We start from the raw sequence: 16,590 nt of genomic DNA on the forward strand, positions 1-16,590 counted from the left end.
TGTTCAAAAACCTTTCGTTTAGCAAACAAATATAATTATGCTTCTTTGCATATTTTCATTTTGGCCAATCTTTTCTTTGCCGACAATCTTCAATGATCATTGCTTATTGATCCTCATTGTCATTCATAGCATTTATCGCTATGTTATAAGTAAAAGTTTCGTCAATGTTAACTTCATTTTGGTTCCATATTATATGATTCATGACATAATTTATTGAGATCTCATCATTTTCAACCATTTCAGGTACCTGAGGTTCTTCTGGAACCGAACCATTAATTATGTCAAATGAATCTTTTGGGATTTCAACCTTTTCGATTAGGTTATTTTGCATATTAGCCCCCTTTCTCATTCAAGAGTTTTTATCTTTGGAACCAATAGGTCTACCACGCTTCAAACGTGTTCATATGAGTTTTTCAATCCTTTTTTTTTTCGCATCATAATAAATGATCATGTCAAACAAGGCAATCATTTTGATTTGTAAACTTCTGGTTTACCATGACATGCATTTAAATTGTACTAATAAACTTGTAGTACAAACTATAAGAGAATGTTGATAATTTCTCCAATACTCTTTCTTTTTCAACTCAATCATAGAGATATAAAGATATTTCATATCTTTTTCATTGTTTGTCTCAATATAATATCCATTCAGACAAATATCATTGAAACTTAATAAGTTTCTATTCAACTTCTTGGTAGAAGTATAGTAGCTCTTTTAGAGTCTTCAAATATATTTGTAGTACTATAAATAATACTAACATCGATGTCTCACATTATCAAACAAGAGAAAAATTTATTACTCTTGAGAATTGTATAAGTTGTTGCACTATCAATAAGACGCATATCTTTTGGTACTAGTGCAAAACATTCGTTTTTCATATAAACGTAAATATCAATATGAGATTTTTTTTTTTCAACACTCTCATAATCAATTAGGTGATCAATGCTTTCATTTGCTTTAGCAAAGAAAATAACAATATTAAGATGAGTAGCATCCATATGGCCATAATCAGAATCACCATCTTCATAAGCAAAGTGTGTTTCTATGTTCTTCTCATTATTTGTAAGATGCTCTGGTGTACAATAAGTACAATTCAAATGGCCTTTACCATCGTAATGATAATATATACCTTCATCTTTTTGTCAATATTTTCACATTTTCCTTTTCCTTTTATCAAAAGCTCATTGCTTTGTTCAGCCATACAAAGGCATGAAAGAAATTCATAATATTGATTGCTGCATTCACTTCTGGGAATGGAGCATATTAGGCGGATCTCATGATTTTTCATCAAAAGCTTTATTGCTTTGTCCAGCCAGCCATACATAGGCATGAAATAAATTCACAATATTTGTGAAATCTCTTTTCACAATATTTTTGTCATTGCTTAGATGCTTTATTTCTTTATTTAATGGTATCCCAATATCCATTGCATCTAAATATATTTCAACAGTTAAAATCCAATATAAGGAATTCTTCCTATCAAGGGTCACAAATCCAAATTTTGCAACATTTCGTGTGTTTAGAACTAGCACATAAAATAATTATATTAATAATAATAATAATAATCACCGTCAAAATAAAAATAAAAATAATAAGACGAAGATGAAAATTGATAAAGTTAAATAATTCTTATCACAAGAGGAAGAATATAAGGTAAAATTATAATTTGAGAAAGGATTAGAAAGAGCCTGGATTGAGACACGCATAACACTGTCGTTATAGAGAAAAAGCTTTCACTAGTCCTCAATTGGTTGGAGCATCGTGCTGATAACGTGTTATGAAATAAAGTGAATAACATAGAGAATTACGACAGATAATAGAGAAGAGAAAAAAACAAGAGAGAATAGAGAATGAGAGAATAGGGAGCAACTCATCTGTCTATTATTATTGATAGGAAGAGTCCTATTTATAGATACAATATGTAATCCATAAAGGAAACAAATCAACTTAGTTAATACAAATATTTACCATAAAGAGTAATGAATCATATGAGTAAATATATCAAATCAATGGACAATCATTAATTCATAACACATATAAATTTATAATAAGTATTCTAAAAAATGATTTTTTTTACACGATAATTGATTTAGGAACAAAGCCAACCCCTTAATTAATTATCTTATACCTGTCATACTAATATATATATAAACATTCTATGTTGACATTCTGTCTGTTTTTTTTTTCTCGAATTTGGACTTTTTCTTTATAATTTTTTTTGTTGTATTTTTTAAAATACATGGATGATCACAGATTTTAAAAATTTAAAACATATTAAAAATATTTGTACTAAAAAATATTTTAATATTTAGTTAATACAATAGATTCTAATAGAGAATCTTGAATCTTCTTTCTCATCAAGATCTTCACCACTAGAATGAAAAAAAAAAATCAACAACAATGTAGTCATGATAGACAATAACATGAGTATTAATCAAAGAAAGATTGCAGACAGTATATGAGGGTGCATTATTGTGTGTATGTAATCGATGTTAAATATTCCCACGGTGATAGTGAGCTGAGAAGGCAGTTACAAGAATCTGTTTGATGTGTGGAATTTATGCATCCTGCACTGAGAATTGAAGGCATTGAATGTGATATATGATTTTATATGGTTCTCTCTTTGACCAATAGGTGCAGGATAGGTAGCTAGCTCCACTTTAGTGAATAAACAAGTAATCCCAGTAATCATTCTGTGATTGCAGTACAATGGTGATGTACTTTCTCTGAGAAACACTGACTTGTTGTGGCAGAAGAGTAAGATATATAGCAAGCCACAAGGACGAGTGCCTCTCTGAATCAGACACACTCAGGCATGCAAACAAGGATTATCAAAGATAGTCATTACTTGTCAGTTCTGAGAACAAGTGTTTACACACACCAGGATCAAAGTTTTACACCTTTTATGAATCAAACTTATAAAGTTTAGTCTTTCAACATATACTCAAATCTTTTAATCTTATGTTAAGCAAGTGCTGGTTTCATCAAACACTACTTTGCGAAAGCACAAGGGTAAAGAAGAAGGGTGTGTGGGTAAGAACACTATAATCTCAGAGAGCACATGTGTTGGCAGTCAAAGCAAATCAGTGTTGTTTTGCAAGCCAAGTTGAAGACTGAGGACTCTGCCATTGCCCTGCTACTTTTGCATCCATTTGGTAAGTGGGGTTTATAAAACAACAGACTCTTTGCCTCAGATTTTGGTTGCTACAAGATATGTTCAAACAATGCACTTCAAATCCCACTTTATCTCGCAGTTTTGGGCTAATGCAGATGAATTTCTTTTATGTAATAAGAACTATCGAATAATTGTGATTATGTATTCCTTTTACTCATCGTTATACATCACAAGCAGAAAGTATAAACAAGCTACAAATAGTTCACAGATACAAGCATCAAACACCAATTTATGTGAGAAATATATTTACAACCATAGCCTCTCTTATATCTGACACCCAGTACTCTTACTTTTATAAAAAATGTTTTGTTTTATCCCCCTCAATTCATTGTGTTTATCTCTTCATATTCAAACATATATGTTTTGCTTCGAACATTGCATTTGTATATAGGTTATCTAGGTTTAGGGTTAAACTTGAAGCACATTATTTCCTTTTGTTTTTAGGTTATATACCATACTTAGGGTTTGAAATTGCTTATTTTGAACCTTCATATTTCCTCGTCCATCATTGCTTCTGAATAAGATAAGACACCGAACTGGAACGAGCAAACAAGAAAATAAAAACACTTATACATACAAACAATACAAACAATAGCAAATAGAGAAATTATCTGAGCTTAGAATAATTATAATGTATATTTATTTACCTATAATTTTCGTGTTTAGCTTTGGGTGTTCATTTTACTATCAGCAATTTCTCAACTCATATTTAATCTGTAGAGTAAACCAGCACCCACATAAATTCAAACATTCAGTGAAACTCTGTTTTTTCTATTCGTGCATAGTATTTTCTGCAGCTGTAAACAGAAACAACAGAGGTCGGATTTATGGAATTGTTGGTGTTTCTGTGGATGTTATCTGCTGCCACGAAGTTCATGAGATCCTAGAAATAGTGCCGACTGCTGAAGTGAACAGATTTCATGTTTTCTCTAGAACATCATTATTTTCATCATCATCATCGGTACTAGGAAAATTGCAAAAAATTGAGAATTGTACCTGGGAAATTGTGGAAATCTTCCCTAATATATAGGAAGGGAAAGTAAAAGAGCATATCCTATTCTGCGCATGTAAATTATGGTCAAAATAAAACAAACAGAGAAGAAACCCTGTTTCTTTAGATGGAAAAATAGTGAGACCAGGCAGCACCAAGCCAGAAGTTATATATATAGTAAAAAACGATAACTAAAACACAGACAGGGACATCTCTGTGCCATTCCATAAACCAAAAACCAACACCTCTGCATCTTCAGTGTTGACATGCATAACCATAATCAGACACAGAAATCAAACAAATTCAAGTGAATCGTATATGTTCTTAATTATTTTATTTAGAACAGAAAACCTTAATCAGGTCAAGATTAGGGCTAATGAAACTCTGGGAGGTAATTATATGTAAGGTTGCACACATATGAACTTCTACGTGGAAGAGTTGCCATGTTTTTATTTTGGATCATGGAATTTCTTTGTTGTTTCTGAAATAAAGCATTTTTTTTTTTTGTTACAGCGATCTCTTTCCAAATGTTGTCGTCATGATTGTTAAAATCACTTTATGAACTAAGCCAAATATACTATTCGGTATTAAAAGGGTATATTTTGTAGCTATGAAGAAAAAGAATGTGTATGATGAAGTAAGATGGTGTGTGATGCAGACACGTAGAAGGGTTTGTTGGAAGAACTAGAGTTATGGAATTTGTTTTTTGTTTTTTAATTATTGGGGGAGACTGAGGAAGAAAAGAGAGACAGAAAAAGAGATTAAAAAAAGTGTGTGCTTTCTATTATATTACTCTTTTTAGTCTTTACCCACACCTGCTGCACAAATTGGCTGCAACTCTTTTCATCTCGTGTGCCCCACAAAGTAGTGCTTATGTTTAGTCATTTTTACAGAAAAAGGATCAGATATATATATACATATAGTGCCATACACTTGCAATGGCTCGGATCACACAGCTTGTGTGTAATAAATACTACTCCAGAGACAGACAACTGAAAAATGGTCCTTTTTTATAATTATTCTGTAATTAATTAATTAATTAATTATTTATTTTATTTTATTTAGTTTGTTTTAGTTCCAAGGCATGCTATAAAAGGTGAAAGCTTTGAATAAATTCACCAACTGTTTTAAATGTTTTGGGAAAAAGAAAGAAAAATGAGAAAGAGTGTAAAAAGATGGGTTAAATGGAGAAAGGAAGGAGGGAAATGCGATAAAAGACATGTCCTATAATTGTGTGGGCAAGGGTCGAGGTTTCGGTGCCACGTATGTGGTGTTGCAATTGCGAAGATGAAGGTGTTTTGTTTTGGTATCAGATACCCAAAGTTTACACTTTTTCATGCAGCTTAAGTCTATTAGTTTCGTTTTTTTTTTTCTTTCCATCATCAGAACCGTTCATCCTTTTAGGCTAAAATGGGACCCTATCAAGTACAATGGTCCAGCCAATTTTCCTGTGGGCCAGTCTTGTTGGCCACTCCTACCGCACGCAGGGCTATGATTTCCTGCGTCTAACATACGCGCCTACATTTCTAACTCCCGAGAAAATTTGTATAATATATTAAAACACTTTTTCTTGGCTGTGAATGTGAATGCTATTGCGAACAAACACGTATATTAATGTATTAATGGGATTATCCATCCACATTTTGTTGATTGAGGGTGGATGGTTGGGGATGCAGGGGGTGCAACTGTGGGGGTGTGTGTAGGTGATGAGTCCTAAAAAAGAAATAAATAAATAGGGTTTGGACAACGAAGAGTGACGTGGTTGTGGGTAGCGGCAGGGGTTCCTTTGGGGGAGTAAATAAAGGAAAAACCTAAGGGTAAAATGGTCAGAGGGAAAAAGAAACAGAAACATATGAATGGAAGGGGAAGCAAGACGAAGGAAAAACCCTGATTATCGTGGAGGTGAGGGAGAGAGTGAGATCTGTGAGAGAAGAGAAAGGAAAGAAGCAGTGTCGATGCCCATTCCATTCCTCCGAGATTGCAGAGAATCCATATATGTGTGTATCGTAAAGGTATCTATCGGGGTGAGAGAAAATCTGGGTGATGAGGATCCGCAAGAACGCGAAGCTTTCCCCTCTTCTGTTCTCGTCGTCGTGCAGTGTAGAAGGTGGTTCCGTTCCGGTGGAGACGCACGTGTGCCAGCTGAACCAGTCGCCATGGGATGTCATCCCCTTTCACTATGACTCCTTCCAGGTTAGTTACTCCCTCTCCCAATCTCTTCCTTCTATTCCTTTGCCTCCATTTTCCCTCTCCGCTTAGATCTATTTCCCGTTTAGGGTTTTCCTCTTCTTCCATTTCTTAGGGTTCCCCTTTCTTCACACACGCTAAATTCTCCTCCTTTTCTTCTTCTTCGCTTCTAACTCCCAATTAGGTTTATCTCTATCTCTATCTCTATCTCTCCCTCCTTTCTCACCATTCCCCTTTCTTCATTCTCTCCAGTTCGACCACGCCACCGCGCCAAACAACAATGCCCATTCCTTCGCCGCCGTTCAAAGGTACGCATGTAATCCCCACTCGGTTAGGGTTTCTTTTTCATACACAAACTCAAATTCTCTATTTTTCTTACCAATTATTTATTTATTATTCCTCCTTGTTATCGTGGTCATGCATATGATTATCGGGGTGGTGTTAACCATTGTTGTTATTATTATTATTATTATTATTATCATCATTATCGTTATTATCGTTGTTATCGTGGTCGTCGTCACAGTGTTGATAATGATAACGATAACGCGCGTCTGGTGGTTGACGAGGATGATGATAATGATAAGGTGGTGGCGCGGCTGGATGCCACTGTGTTGAACCCTTGCCAAGGGATTGACGAGAAGGGTTGGGCATGTAAGAATGAAGCCAGACAAGGGCAATCATTCTGCGAGCAGCATTTGTCTTTGTCTCTGCTGGCTTCCTACACCAGTAAGAAATCGCAAGGTGGGACTCGCCGCGTGAAGACCCGGGGGGGCGCGGGGAAGAAGGCGGCGGGAACGGCTGCGGCCAGCTCGAACCCGTATGAATTCTACTACTATTCTGGATTCGGACCGTCGTGGGGGAAACGGAGAGGCGATAGGAACGGGGAAGGGAGCAAGAATAATGTGGTTGGGACTGAGAATTCGACGATGGCGGAGCCGGGTGGTGGCGGCGATGATAATGCGGGTGGCGGTGAGGTTGGTGGTGGGTCGGTTTCGGAGATGGAGAATGAGGGGATTATTGATTATGTGGAGGATGATGATGACGAAGAAGAGGTGGTGGTGATGGAGGATGATAGCGGGAAGAAGAGAACGAGGAAGCCTGTGAAAGCAAGGTCGCTGAAATCCCTGATGTGAAGAAGCGAAGATTGGAGAGTGATATAGTAAGATCGAGGGTTGGGGTTGAATGTGTTTTGTGATTATCGTAATTTGTTCTTGTCTTTTTTATTATTTTTATTAGTATTATTTTGGGTGTTGTGTTGTTGGAATGGGATATTTAGGGTTATGAAAATAATGGTGCTAATTTTGGGTTCACATGAGGAGGAGGGGGAGTAGGGGTGAGGTTAGCCTTGCCAACATGAATGACGGTAGGGGTTTTTTTCCAGTGTGAATGAGGTGGACCGTAAAAACTGTGTGTGGGGTTGAAAGGAATGGGTGTTTTGGTAAATTGTGTTTTTTTAGTGTATTTTTATTTTTCACTTTAATATTTAATATAACTTAGCTTTATCCAGAAGGGGAGGATTGGACTTTATAAATTGGCAGTTATATCCATGCATAAATATACTGTGGGCCACTTTGCAGCATATTTTGAAAGTTACTTCTTTTCTCCGATTTAAAATATCTTTTTAATTCTTTTTCTGATACTCCTACCTACCCTTTTATTTTTCAAGTAATAATTATGATAATCATGAAAAAAAATGAATTTTGGATAATGATTAATTTATTTTTTATTTAGACTCTTTCTATTAAAATATTGACGAAGATCTAAAGGATGAAAATGTAATTATCGAATTAAGATAATTAACCGATAAACTCAATAGATCGCATGTGCCCTGTTAGTGGTTTCTTTTAACACTGTCTAATATCTTTGCTAACTTTTGGCTTGCGAAACATGTTTAGTTTTAAGATATCATGTATAGTAAAAATCATATTTATTTAAAGTTAAAATTTATTGAAAACCTTTTATTTTGGAAGGAATTTCATGTTTTTCTAGAAAAAGTAATCATATGTTAAACGTAATTTCTTTTAAGAAATTAGTTTTATTTTAATTTTTAATGTACCCATCGTATGGAAATTTATCTTTTGTATATGAGGTTAAAGGTATGAATAAAGATTAAGATGACAATGTTTTAATATTACGCTAAGTACAAGTCAATAGTATTTTTCTATTAGCCAATTAAAATATATCTACCTCTTAATTTTAATAAAGATGTTATTAAATACTTCACACAATAATATTTGTTAGGAGGTGAAATGGAAATAAAAGTTTTAATATGTATTAAGTTGTTAATCAATGACTTTTTATTAAAATTCATACAAAAATATATTAAAATATGTAAAAATATGTATTTAAAATTTTCATAGGAAAAAAAATTATGTTTTAACTTAATCTAATGTTAATAAACCAGTTAGTATTTATTATTTAAATTATAAAACTTATAAAATAAATACCAAAAAACTAATTTAACTTTTTTTTCCTATACATAACATTTTTTTTTATAAGCGATAAAGTGTAGTCTAAGAAAGTATGATGAGAAGAATTTGTGGTTATCTGCTTTTGTCAGTTCAAATTGTGACACTTGGCCACCCTCCATTGCTAGGGTCTGAACATAGCAATAACTTATGCACATGTTTATAACTTTTTCAATGTTGTCAAAATCAATTTGAGTTAATTTTATTATTATTTTCAAGTTTTGTGACCTTATTTTATCCTTAAACTTTCAGTTTTCATATCATTTATAATCAATATTCCATTAATACTAAATCATCAAAATAGTTAAAATAGTGCACCATTTAACGACGGTGAAAATTGAAAAGACAACCTCAATAATCGGTTCATAAAGAAGTTACTCATTGCCTTGGTGAGCAACACAAAGCAGGGAATGTGTGAGAAAGGAAGCATGACAAAAGTGTGATCAATTTGCAATTGCCAACAAATTCAATGACCAAAGCATTTACCTAAAAAACGGAGAAACCTTTGCTGCAAAACTTCCCGCATGAGATATTCTAAGAAAGGGTCGTTATTGTTGGCAACATTACTTAACATTTATAATGCAAGAGAATGATTTCATGATTTTGACCAAGGTTTTGTTCTCCAAATAAAAATAAAGAGGAAATAACAAAGAAATTAAAAAAAGAAGAGGAAAATTTGTTATAATAGAGAACCTATTAAGTAAGAAAAGAAAGTTAAATATTGTTTGATATAGTATTATAAAATATGAGATAAAACTAAACCATGTAACATATATAATGTGAGACACTCGTAAGTTACCTATTATTGTGGTCTTTTTTTATTTTCTTATTCAATTAGTTTGCTACAATTATGTAGCATGCTCACTTTTGTTATATTATGCATGCAATCAGCAATACTATACACTCATATTACCATTTTCATTTTTGAGAATTCATCATTACCGATTAAAAACAAAAACAAAAACATGACACACTAATTATTCTTAACAATCCCTTTTGATGTAATTTTTATGGATTAGACATTCCTCATATATAACAAAGATATTAGTCTTTTAAATTACTAAATTTTAAAGATAAATGATATTTTTCTAGTGGATTGTATATTAATTTGAAAAAAAAAATATTTTGAATTTAATTATATACACGTATGTTATAAAAAAAAGAATTACCATATACAAATAATCATTTACTAGTGTTGCACATATTCAACTTTGAATTCTTGTTAAGAGTAGTATCAATAAATTCAAAACTGTAGAATCAACAATCAACGATTTTAAAGATGCCTTCCAAAGGGGATGTAGCTCAAATGGTAGAGCGCTCGCTTTGCATGCGAGAGGCACAGGGTTCGATCCCCTGCATCTCCATTTGTGTTTTGGTTTTAGCTTAACAAACATCTCGTCAAATATAGCTTCTTTTTTTCTTTTTGGTTTGACAAACATATCATCAAATGTAGTTTTCTTAATTTTGTTTTTTCTTTCACACTCAATAGCATTTTCAATGAAAACTATTAATCATGTTTCTAAAACTCTTTAAAACGAAGATTAACATACAACTAACATTTAGAAGAGTTTGGCCAAGCAGTCTCCGAGTGTGCATTGACTTGAACTCTGATGTGTGATTGAATTCTAAATGACCACGAGAGAAAAATTCACCTGCCCAGACTCTCTTACGCTCACCTTAGTAAGAGGTTTTGTGTGGGTATTTGTGAGTAAAACTTATTATGTGATAATTATAATCCTTTTGATAACATGTTTTTCTAGTATTTTTAGGCCTATGAATAATAATACATATTATTGATGATTTTGTTATTTCGAAATGGATTCTGCTTTTATTATATAATATACTATATCTATTGAATATTTTCTTTTCCTTATTTCATGGTGGTTAATTAACTATGTGAATCTTATAATCAAATCCTTCATTTGTTGGACCTTTATTTCAAGGTATACAAATATTAATAAATATGGGTCGGTTGGTACACACCCATATTAACACATTTTGAGTGTTTTCTGTGTAATTAATGGTGAGACTCTAGTAAGGTACACATTATCATGATAATTTTTCTTTACTTATTCCATTGGTTAAGCTAAAATTATGTAGCATGTTGTTGATAACAAGTTTATGTGTGTGAACAATTCTAACTCACTTTTCTTATATTATTCATGCAATGAACAATACTATTTATAGTCTCACATTACATTTTTCATTTTTGAGACTTCAAAATTACAAATTTAAAAAAAATCATGGCAAAATAATTATCCTTAACAAGGCATTTTGTTGCAATTTCTACGGATAAGACATTCCTCATATATAACAAAGATATTAGTCTTTTAAATTACTAATTTTTAAAGATAAATGATATTTTTTAGTGGATTGTATATTAATTTGAAAAAAAAACATTAATTCTTTTGAATTTAATTATATACACGTATGTTATAAAAAAGAATTACCATGTACAAATAATCATTTACTAGTGTTGAATATATTCAACCTCGAATTCTTATTAAGAGTAGTATCAATAAATTCAAAACCGCAGAATTAACAATCAACGATTTTAAAGATGCCTTCCAAAGGGGATGTAGCTCAAATGGTAGAGCGCTCGCTTTGCATGCGAGAGGCATAGGGTTTGATCCCCTGCATCTCCATTTGTGTTTTGGTTTTAGCTTAACAAACATCTCGTCAAATATAGCTTCTTTTTTTCTTTTTGGTTTGACAAACATATCGTCAAATGTAGTTTTCTTAATTTTGTTTTTTCTTTCACACTCAATAACATTTTCAATAAAGACTATTAATCATGTTTCTAAAACTCTTTAAAAACGAATATTAACATACAACTAACATTTAGAAGAGTTTGGCCAAGTAGTCTCCGAGTGTGCACTGACTTGAACTCTCATGTGTGATTGAATTCTAAATGACCACGAGAAGAAAATCCACCTGCCAGACTCTTTTACACTTTTAATGATGCCTTTCAAAGGGGATGTAGCTCAAATGGTAGAGCGCTCGCTTTGCATGCGAGAGGCACAAGGTTCGATCCCCTGCATCTCCATTTCTATTCTTGTTTTATCTTGACAAACATCTCGTCAAATGTAGTTTCTTATTTTCTTTTTGGTGTGACGAACATATCGTCAAATGTAGTTTTCTTCATTTTATTTCTTTCACACTCTATAGCATTTTCAATAAAAAATATTAATCATGTTTCTAAAACACTTTAAAAACGAAGATTAACATAGAACTAACATTTAGAAGAGTTTGGGAAAGCAGTCTCCGAGCGTGCATTGACTTGAACTCTGATGTGTGATCAGCACAAGAGGAAAATCCACCTGCCAAAACTCTCCTACGCTCACCTTAGTAAGAGGTTTTGTGATAATTATAATCCTTTTGATGACATATATTTCTAGTACTTTTAGGCTTATGAATAATAATACATATTATTGATTGTTTTGTTATTTCGAAATGGATTCAGCTTTTATTATACAATATATTATATCTATTGAATATTTTCTTTTCCTTATTTCATGGTGGTTAACTATATGAATCTTATACTCGAATCATTCACTTGTTTGGACCTTTATTTCAAGGTCTATAAATATTAATAAATATGGGTCGGTTGGTACACACACATATTAACACACTTGGAGTGTTTTTTATCTAATCAATGGTGAGACCCTAATAAGGTACATATTATCATGATATTTTTTCTTTTCTTATTCTATTGGTTATGCTATAATTATGTAGCAGGTTGTACTTGTTGACAACAAGTTTATTTGTGTGAATAATTCTAACTCATTTTCCTTATATTATTCTTGCAATGAGCAATACTATTTATATAGACTCAAATTATAGTTTTCATTTTTTTAGAAAAATAAGATTATTACATATAAGAACTAATATATTATTTTAAGATAACTACACAAAATCATTCTTATGTAAATAATAGAAACTTATTAGCTTAGAAAAAATAAATTTCAAGAGGATGTACAAATAAATGTTTTTTGTTCTAGAGTCTCACTTTACAAATAAGCTTTCTTTAAATTATCTATCATACACACTAATATTTTAAGTACTTTAAAATTTGATTCTCTCTTGCTTGCATAATTAACGTAGTTTACTTATATCTCATTGATAAGTTTGTTTCATTTGTCATTTTTGCATGGATACACTTCATTTTATAGACATCTTAAATTGGACTATTGTAACTTCATGATGTTGTTGTTTGTTTATGTGTCAATGTCTTTATAGAATCATGCTTGATTTTATGGTGACACCTTTTGTGAGAGCACTCAAAATATCATATAAAGGAAATATTTTACTTCTTTGCTATTTTGCCAACACCATATTGAACATGTAAACTCTTATGGTTGGTATAATTGGGTGTTGACACTATGTAAGAACATCTTTAAGATGCGTTTTTTGTCAACTAACATAACTTCTAGTCATTCTTACATTATTTTGATTTGTTTAATGTCGAGAGGTCACATTTAATCTTTTGAATGTCTTGTTAGAAACTCATCACTTGATATGTTATTATTAAAATATGGGTGTTTTAGGCATGATTTAATTTCAAATTAAAAGTTGGATCTTATCATATTAAAACTAGTTTATACCTAAACACATATATGAATGAATTGAATTGGGTATGCTATATCGACTTGGATGAGACTAGCCATACCTAAGATGATATGTTCGATAAGTTTGTGATTTATAGTATTAAGTTCAAGAACACATTTTTGAAAGAAGACACCCTTCATGGCTTGAATGACATAAATTGCATTATCATATTTTATTTTTTGTTTATTTTTATTTTTTATTGATATTTTATTATTATCTTTTTGGATATTTTAGGCTTTATTTAATAAATTTGGAGAAGATAAGTATTTGGTTTATATATGTAATATTTTGCAGATAAGTGAGAATATCAAAGAAATTAAGAAAAATATCAATAGAATTTAATTATCAAAGTTATTAGTAAGATGAGATATTGATAAAGTTAGTTACTCTAATACAAATTAATTACAAAGTTGCATGTCCAATCCAATTCGAAAATGAACAACCATTTTGGGAAATAAACACCCCTTTTGGGTAGAGAGAGAAAAATAATTCTTTTAGGGAGAATGACACTTGACCTAAAAGGAGAAAATGTAGAGGTACATTTTAAAGGATGGAGGCATTCATCTTTATTCTTATTTTAGTATTCAGAATGTTAAAGATTATCTATCTCCCTTTCCCTTATTCACGGGATTGTGTGTAATGTATTCTTAACTCTTCTTGAATTCTACTATTAAATATAATTTTTTTTCATCACTCTTGTGTTCTATTCTTGTTTTAACTGCATATTCTAGATTGGTTGCATATGTGAGAGTACCTGCTGATTGAAATATAGTTTGGTAAACCTGATTAGGATAGAAGAACTAATATATTTCACATGCTAGACATAGATATGAAATATTTAGTCATTCATAACAACAAAATCTTGATAATTAATATGAACTTATAATAGAAATTGCTAGATATAGGGTTTTTATTATTCAAGTTTAAACTTGCCAGTAAGACACTACAACTTGTTTCAAATGTGTGAATGCTAGTGAAGAAATTAGAAGTATATTGTTTGGTGTTTTGTTTTGAATTGAATCATGAAACCCAATTCTAGTGAAGTCTTTTATCATATATTGTTGCATAACATATGTTTGACAAAAATACAAGAAGAGTTTTGTTTTTGTTTTTGTGAAATTTGTTGTTTAATTGAGTTCTGAATTACAAGAGTTGTAAACTATTGCACTAGTATTTTGGGAAACGATACTTGAACTTTCCATTTTATTACTTGTGCGATTTGGTAACTTTGGTAAACTAAGATATTGTTTTCATTGGTTAAAATTTTGTAGAACTTCATAAGCTTTCTGTAGTTGGTTAAATGTCATTTTAATTACACAATTTTATGATATATGCAAAGTTAAGTTTCGTACTATTTTTTAATACAAATTAACTTAAAGTTTAACATACCTATTAATTTGGGTGTTCAAAAAAAGGGTGCAGTTTTATGTTGTGTGTTTTTTGTGTGGGAATAATGTTGAATTTTTCTTTCATTTGTTCTTTCACTTTTCTATTACTTTGCAAACAGGAATGGTTGAAGAAAGTTTTTCTGGATTTGTAGCTTTTATCTTTGAATTTGGTTAAAGTAATTAAAGTGATTGTCATTACTACAATTATCTAGATGATTTGGAGAATAAGAAAACATAGTACATTTCGGGTTTCAATTGCTTTTACTTTTACTACTTTTTAAATTAAAGAGTTGGTGTGTATGATTGAAAATAAATCTAACAAACATGAGTAATACTATCTCTGATTTTTTTGTGTTGAAATTTTCAATATTCAAAAGGGAGGTAGGGTGGTTTCATTTATATATACAATATTTCGTCTCCTAATTAGCTTAAGGTGAATATTGATGGTGTAATCAGGGGTTGTCATAATTTAATTACATCTGTTGGTATTTTTAAAGAAAATCAGGGTGAATGTGTGGGTAGTTTTTTCGCTTTTTTTAGGGATGCAAAATTATATTTAAGCTAAGTTTGTGGGAGCCATTTATGCTTTAGAGGGAGGATTTTCGAAGGCTTTGGTTGGAGAACGATTTTACTTTAGTTTATCATGGTTTCTTGGATTGACGAGTGATTCCTTGGAATCTTGTAGGAAGATGACACGTGTTGCATTTTTGTAAGCATATATAATTCAAAATTTTTCATATTTTTCGTGAGGGGAATCATTATACTTTTGTTTATGGAAAATAATGTAAGTGGTTTAATGTTTTTTGCCTCTATGTATTTATTTAGATTATTTTTCATAATGTATATAATTTGTCTATGTTTATTGAGTGTAAAATGAGTTTGTTGTGATCCTCATGCTTTATATTAATTTTTTTATTCTAATAAATTTTCATGTGAGGACAAATAATTGGTGGATTTTGAGACATTATCATAGTTGAGATGTCAAAATTTATAATGATTCTTAACATAATTTATCTAAAATAGATAACAAAGGAGAAAATGATAAACATTTGATGAATTTTTTTTTTCATACTTTTATGTAAGTAATGAGTGATTTTATCTACTTAAGAAAAAAATAGTATTTTTGACGGTGAAGGACTAGGATTTTTCTTAGAAAAAAAAAGGTATAAATACACATTTGGTACCCAAACTTTTTCGGAAAGTTCAATTTGGTACCCAAACTTTTGGTTTGTTCAATTTAGTACCCCAATTTTTTAAAGAGATTCAATTTGGTCATCTCCGTTAAGTTGGAGTTAACACCGTGTCCGTACAGGACACGTGTCAAGCGATGAAATTTTTTATTTTTTTTTCAAAAAAAATAATTTTTTTTCAAAAAATTTTAAAAACTGCCACGTGTCAGTTTATCATCGTGCCACGTGGCAGCTTACAATCATGACACGTGGCAATGTAATAGTTGTTTTCAATTTAGTACCCCAATTTAAATTTTTGGTTCAATTTAGTACCCAATTTTTTAAAATCATCCAATTTCGTCATCTTCCATTTGAGACCAAATTAGTAAATAAGTTTAATTACAACCAATATATACATGTTACAATAACTTTTTCTAATATATACATCAAATCATTTCACCTAAATACTTAAATTATTTTATTTTTTACATTTTAACCTTTGTAATTTTTTATACATGAAATTTTTTACACTTGTACAAAATAAAATAATTTGAATATTTAGGTGTAGTGATTTGATGTATAAATTCAAAACAATTATTTTAA

At 31.2% G+C, this 16,590-nt stretch overlaps 1 protein-coding gene and 3 non-coding genes across 4 annotated transcripts; all 4 read left to right on the forward strand.

Annotated features, from left to right (window-relative positions):
• The first annotated feature begins 5,980 nt into the window (after positions 1–5,980).
• EDA8 (Putative membrane lipoprotein) lies at positions 5,981–7,943 on the forward strand. The gene is made up of 3 exons (XM_028050945.2): positions 5,981–6,360; positions 6,607–6,662; positions 6,878–7,943. Exons 1-3 carry the CDS (start codon positions 6,211–6,213, stop codon positions 7,485–7,487), a joined length of 816 nt encoding a protein of 271 aa, XP_027906746.1. The 5' UTR covers positions 5,981–6,210; the 3' UTR covers positions 7,488–7,943.
• Positions 7,944–10,113: 2,170 nt separating this feature from the next.
• TRNAA-UGC (transfer RNA alanine (anticodon UGC)) lies at positions 10,114–10,186 on the forward strand. The gene has a single exon. It is a non-coding gene; the product is annotated as a tRNA-Ala (tRNA).
• Positions 10,187–11,394: 1,208 nt separating this feature from the next.
• Positions 11,395–11,467, forward strand: TRNAA-UGC (transfer RNA alanine (anticodon UGC)). Its single transcript has one exon. It is a non-coding gene; the product is annotated as a tRNA-Ala (tRNA).
• A 328-nt stretch (positions 11,468–11,795) lies between these two features.
• On the forward strand, positions 11,796–11,868 carry TRNAA-UGC (transfer RNA alanine (anticodon UGC)). The gene has a single exon. It is a non-coding gene; the product is annotated as a tRNA-Ala (tRNA).
• The last annotated feature ends 4,722 nt before the right edge of the window (positions 11,869–16,590 follow it).

The sequence above is a fragment of the Vigna unguiculata genome, chromosome 10 (genome assembly GCF_037176805.1).
Source record: "Vigna unguiculata cultivar grain cowpea cultivar isolate G323 ecotype 2 chromosome 10, ASM3717680v1, whole genome shotgun sequence".
NCBI classification, from domain to species: Eukaryota; Viridiplantae; Streptophyta; class Magnoliopsida; order Fabales; family Fabaceae; genus Vigna; species Vigna unguiculata.

Excerpts from the sequence above, each read along its gene's own strand:
- EDA8 (XM_028050945.2), top strand. The coding sequence starts at position 6,211 with ATGAGGATCCGCAAGAACGCGAAGCTTTCCCCTCTTCTGTTCTCGTCG. Across the intron at positions 6,361-6,606 it reads TTCACTATGACTCCTTCCAG|TTCGACCACGCCACCGCGCC; the intron begins GTTAGTTACTCC and ends CATTCTCTCCAG. Across the intron at positions 6,663-6,877 it reads TCCTTCGCCGCCGTTCAAAG|TGTTGATAATGATAACGATA; the intron begins GTACGCATGTAA and ends TCGTCGTCACAG.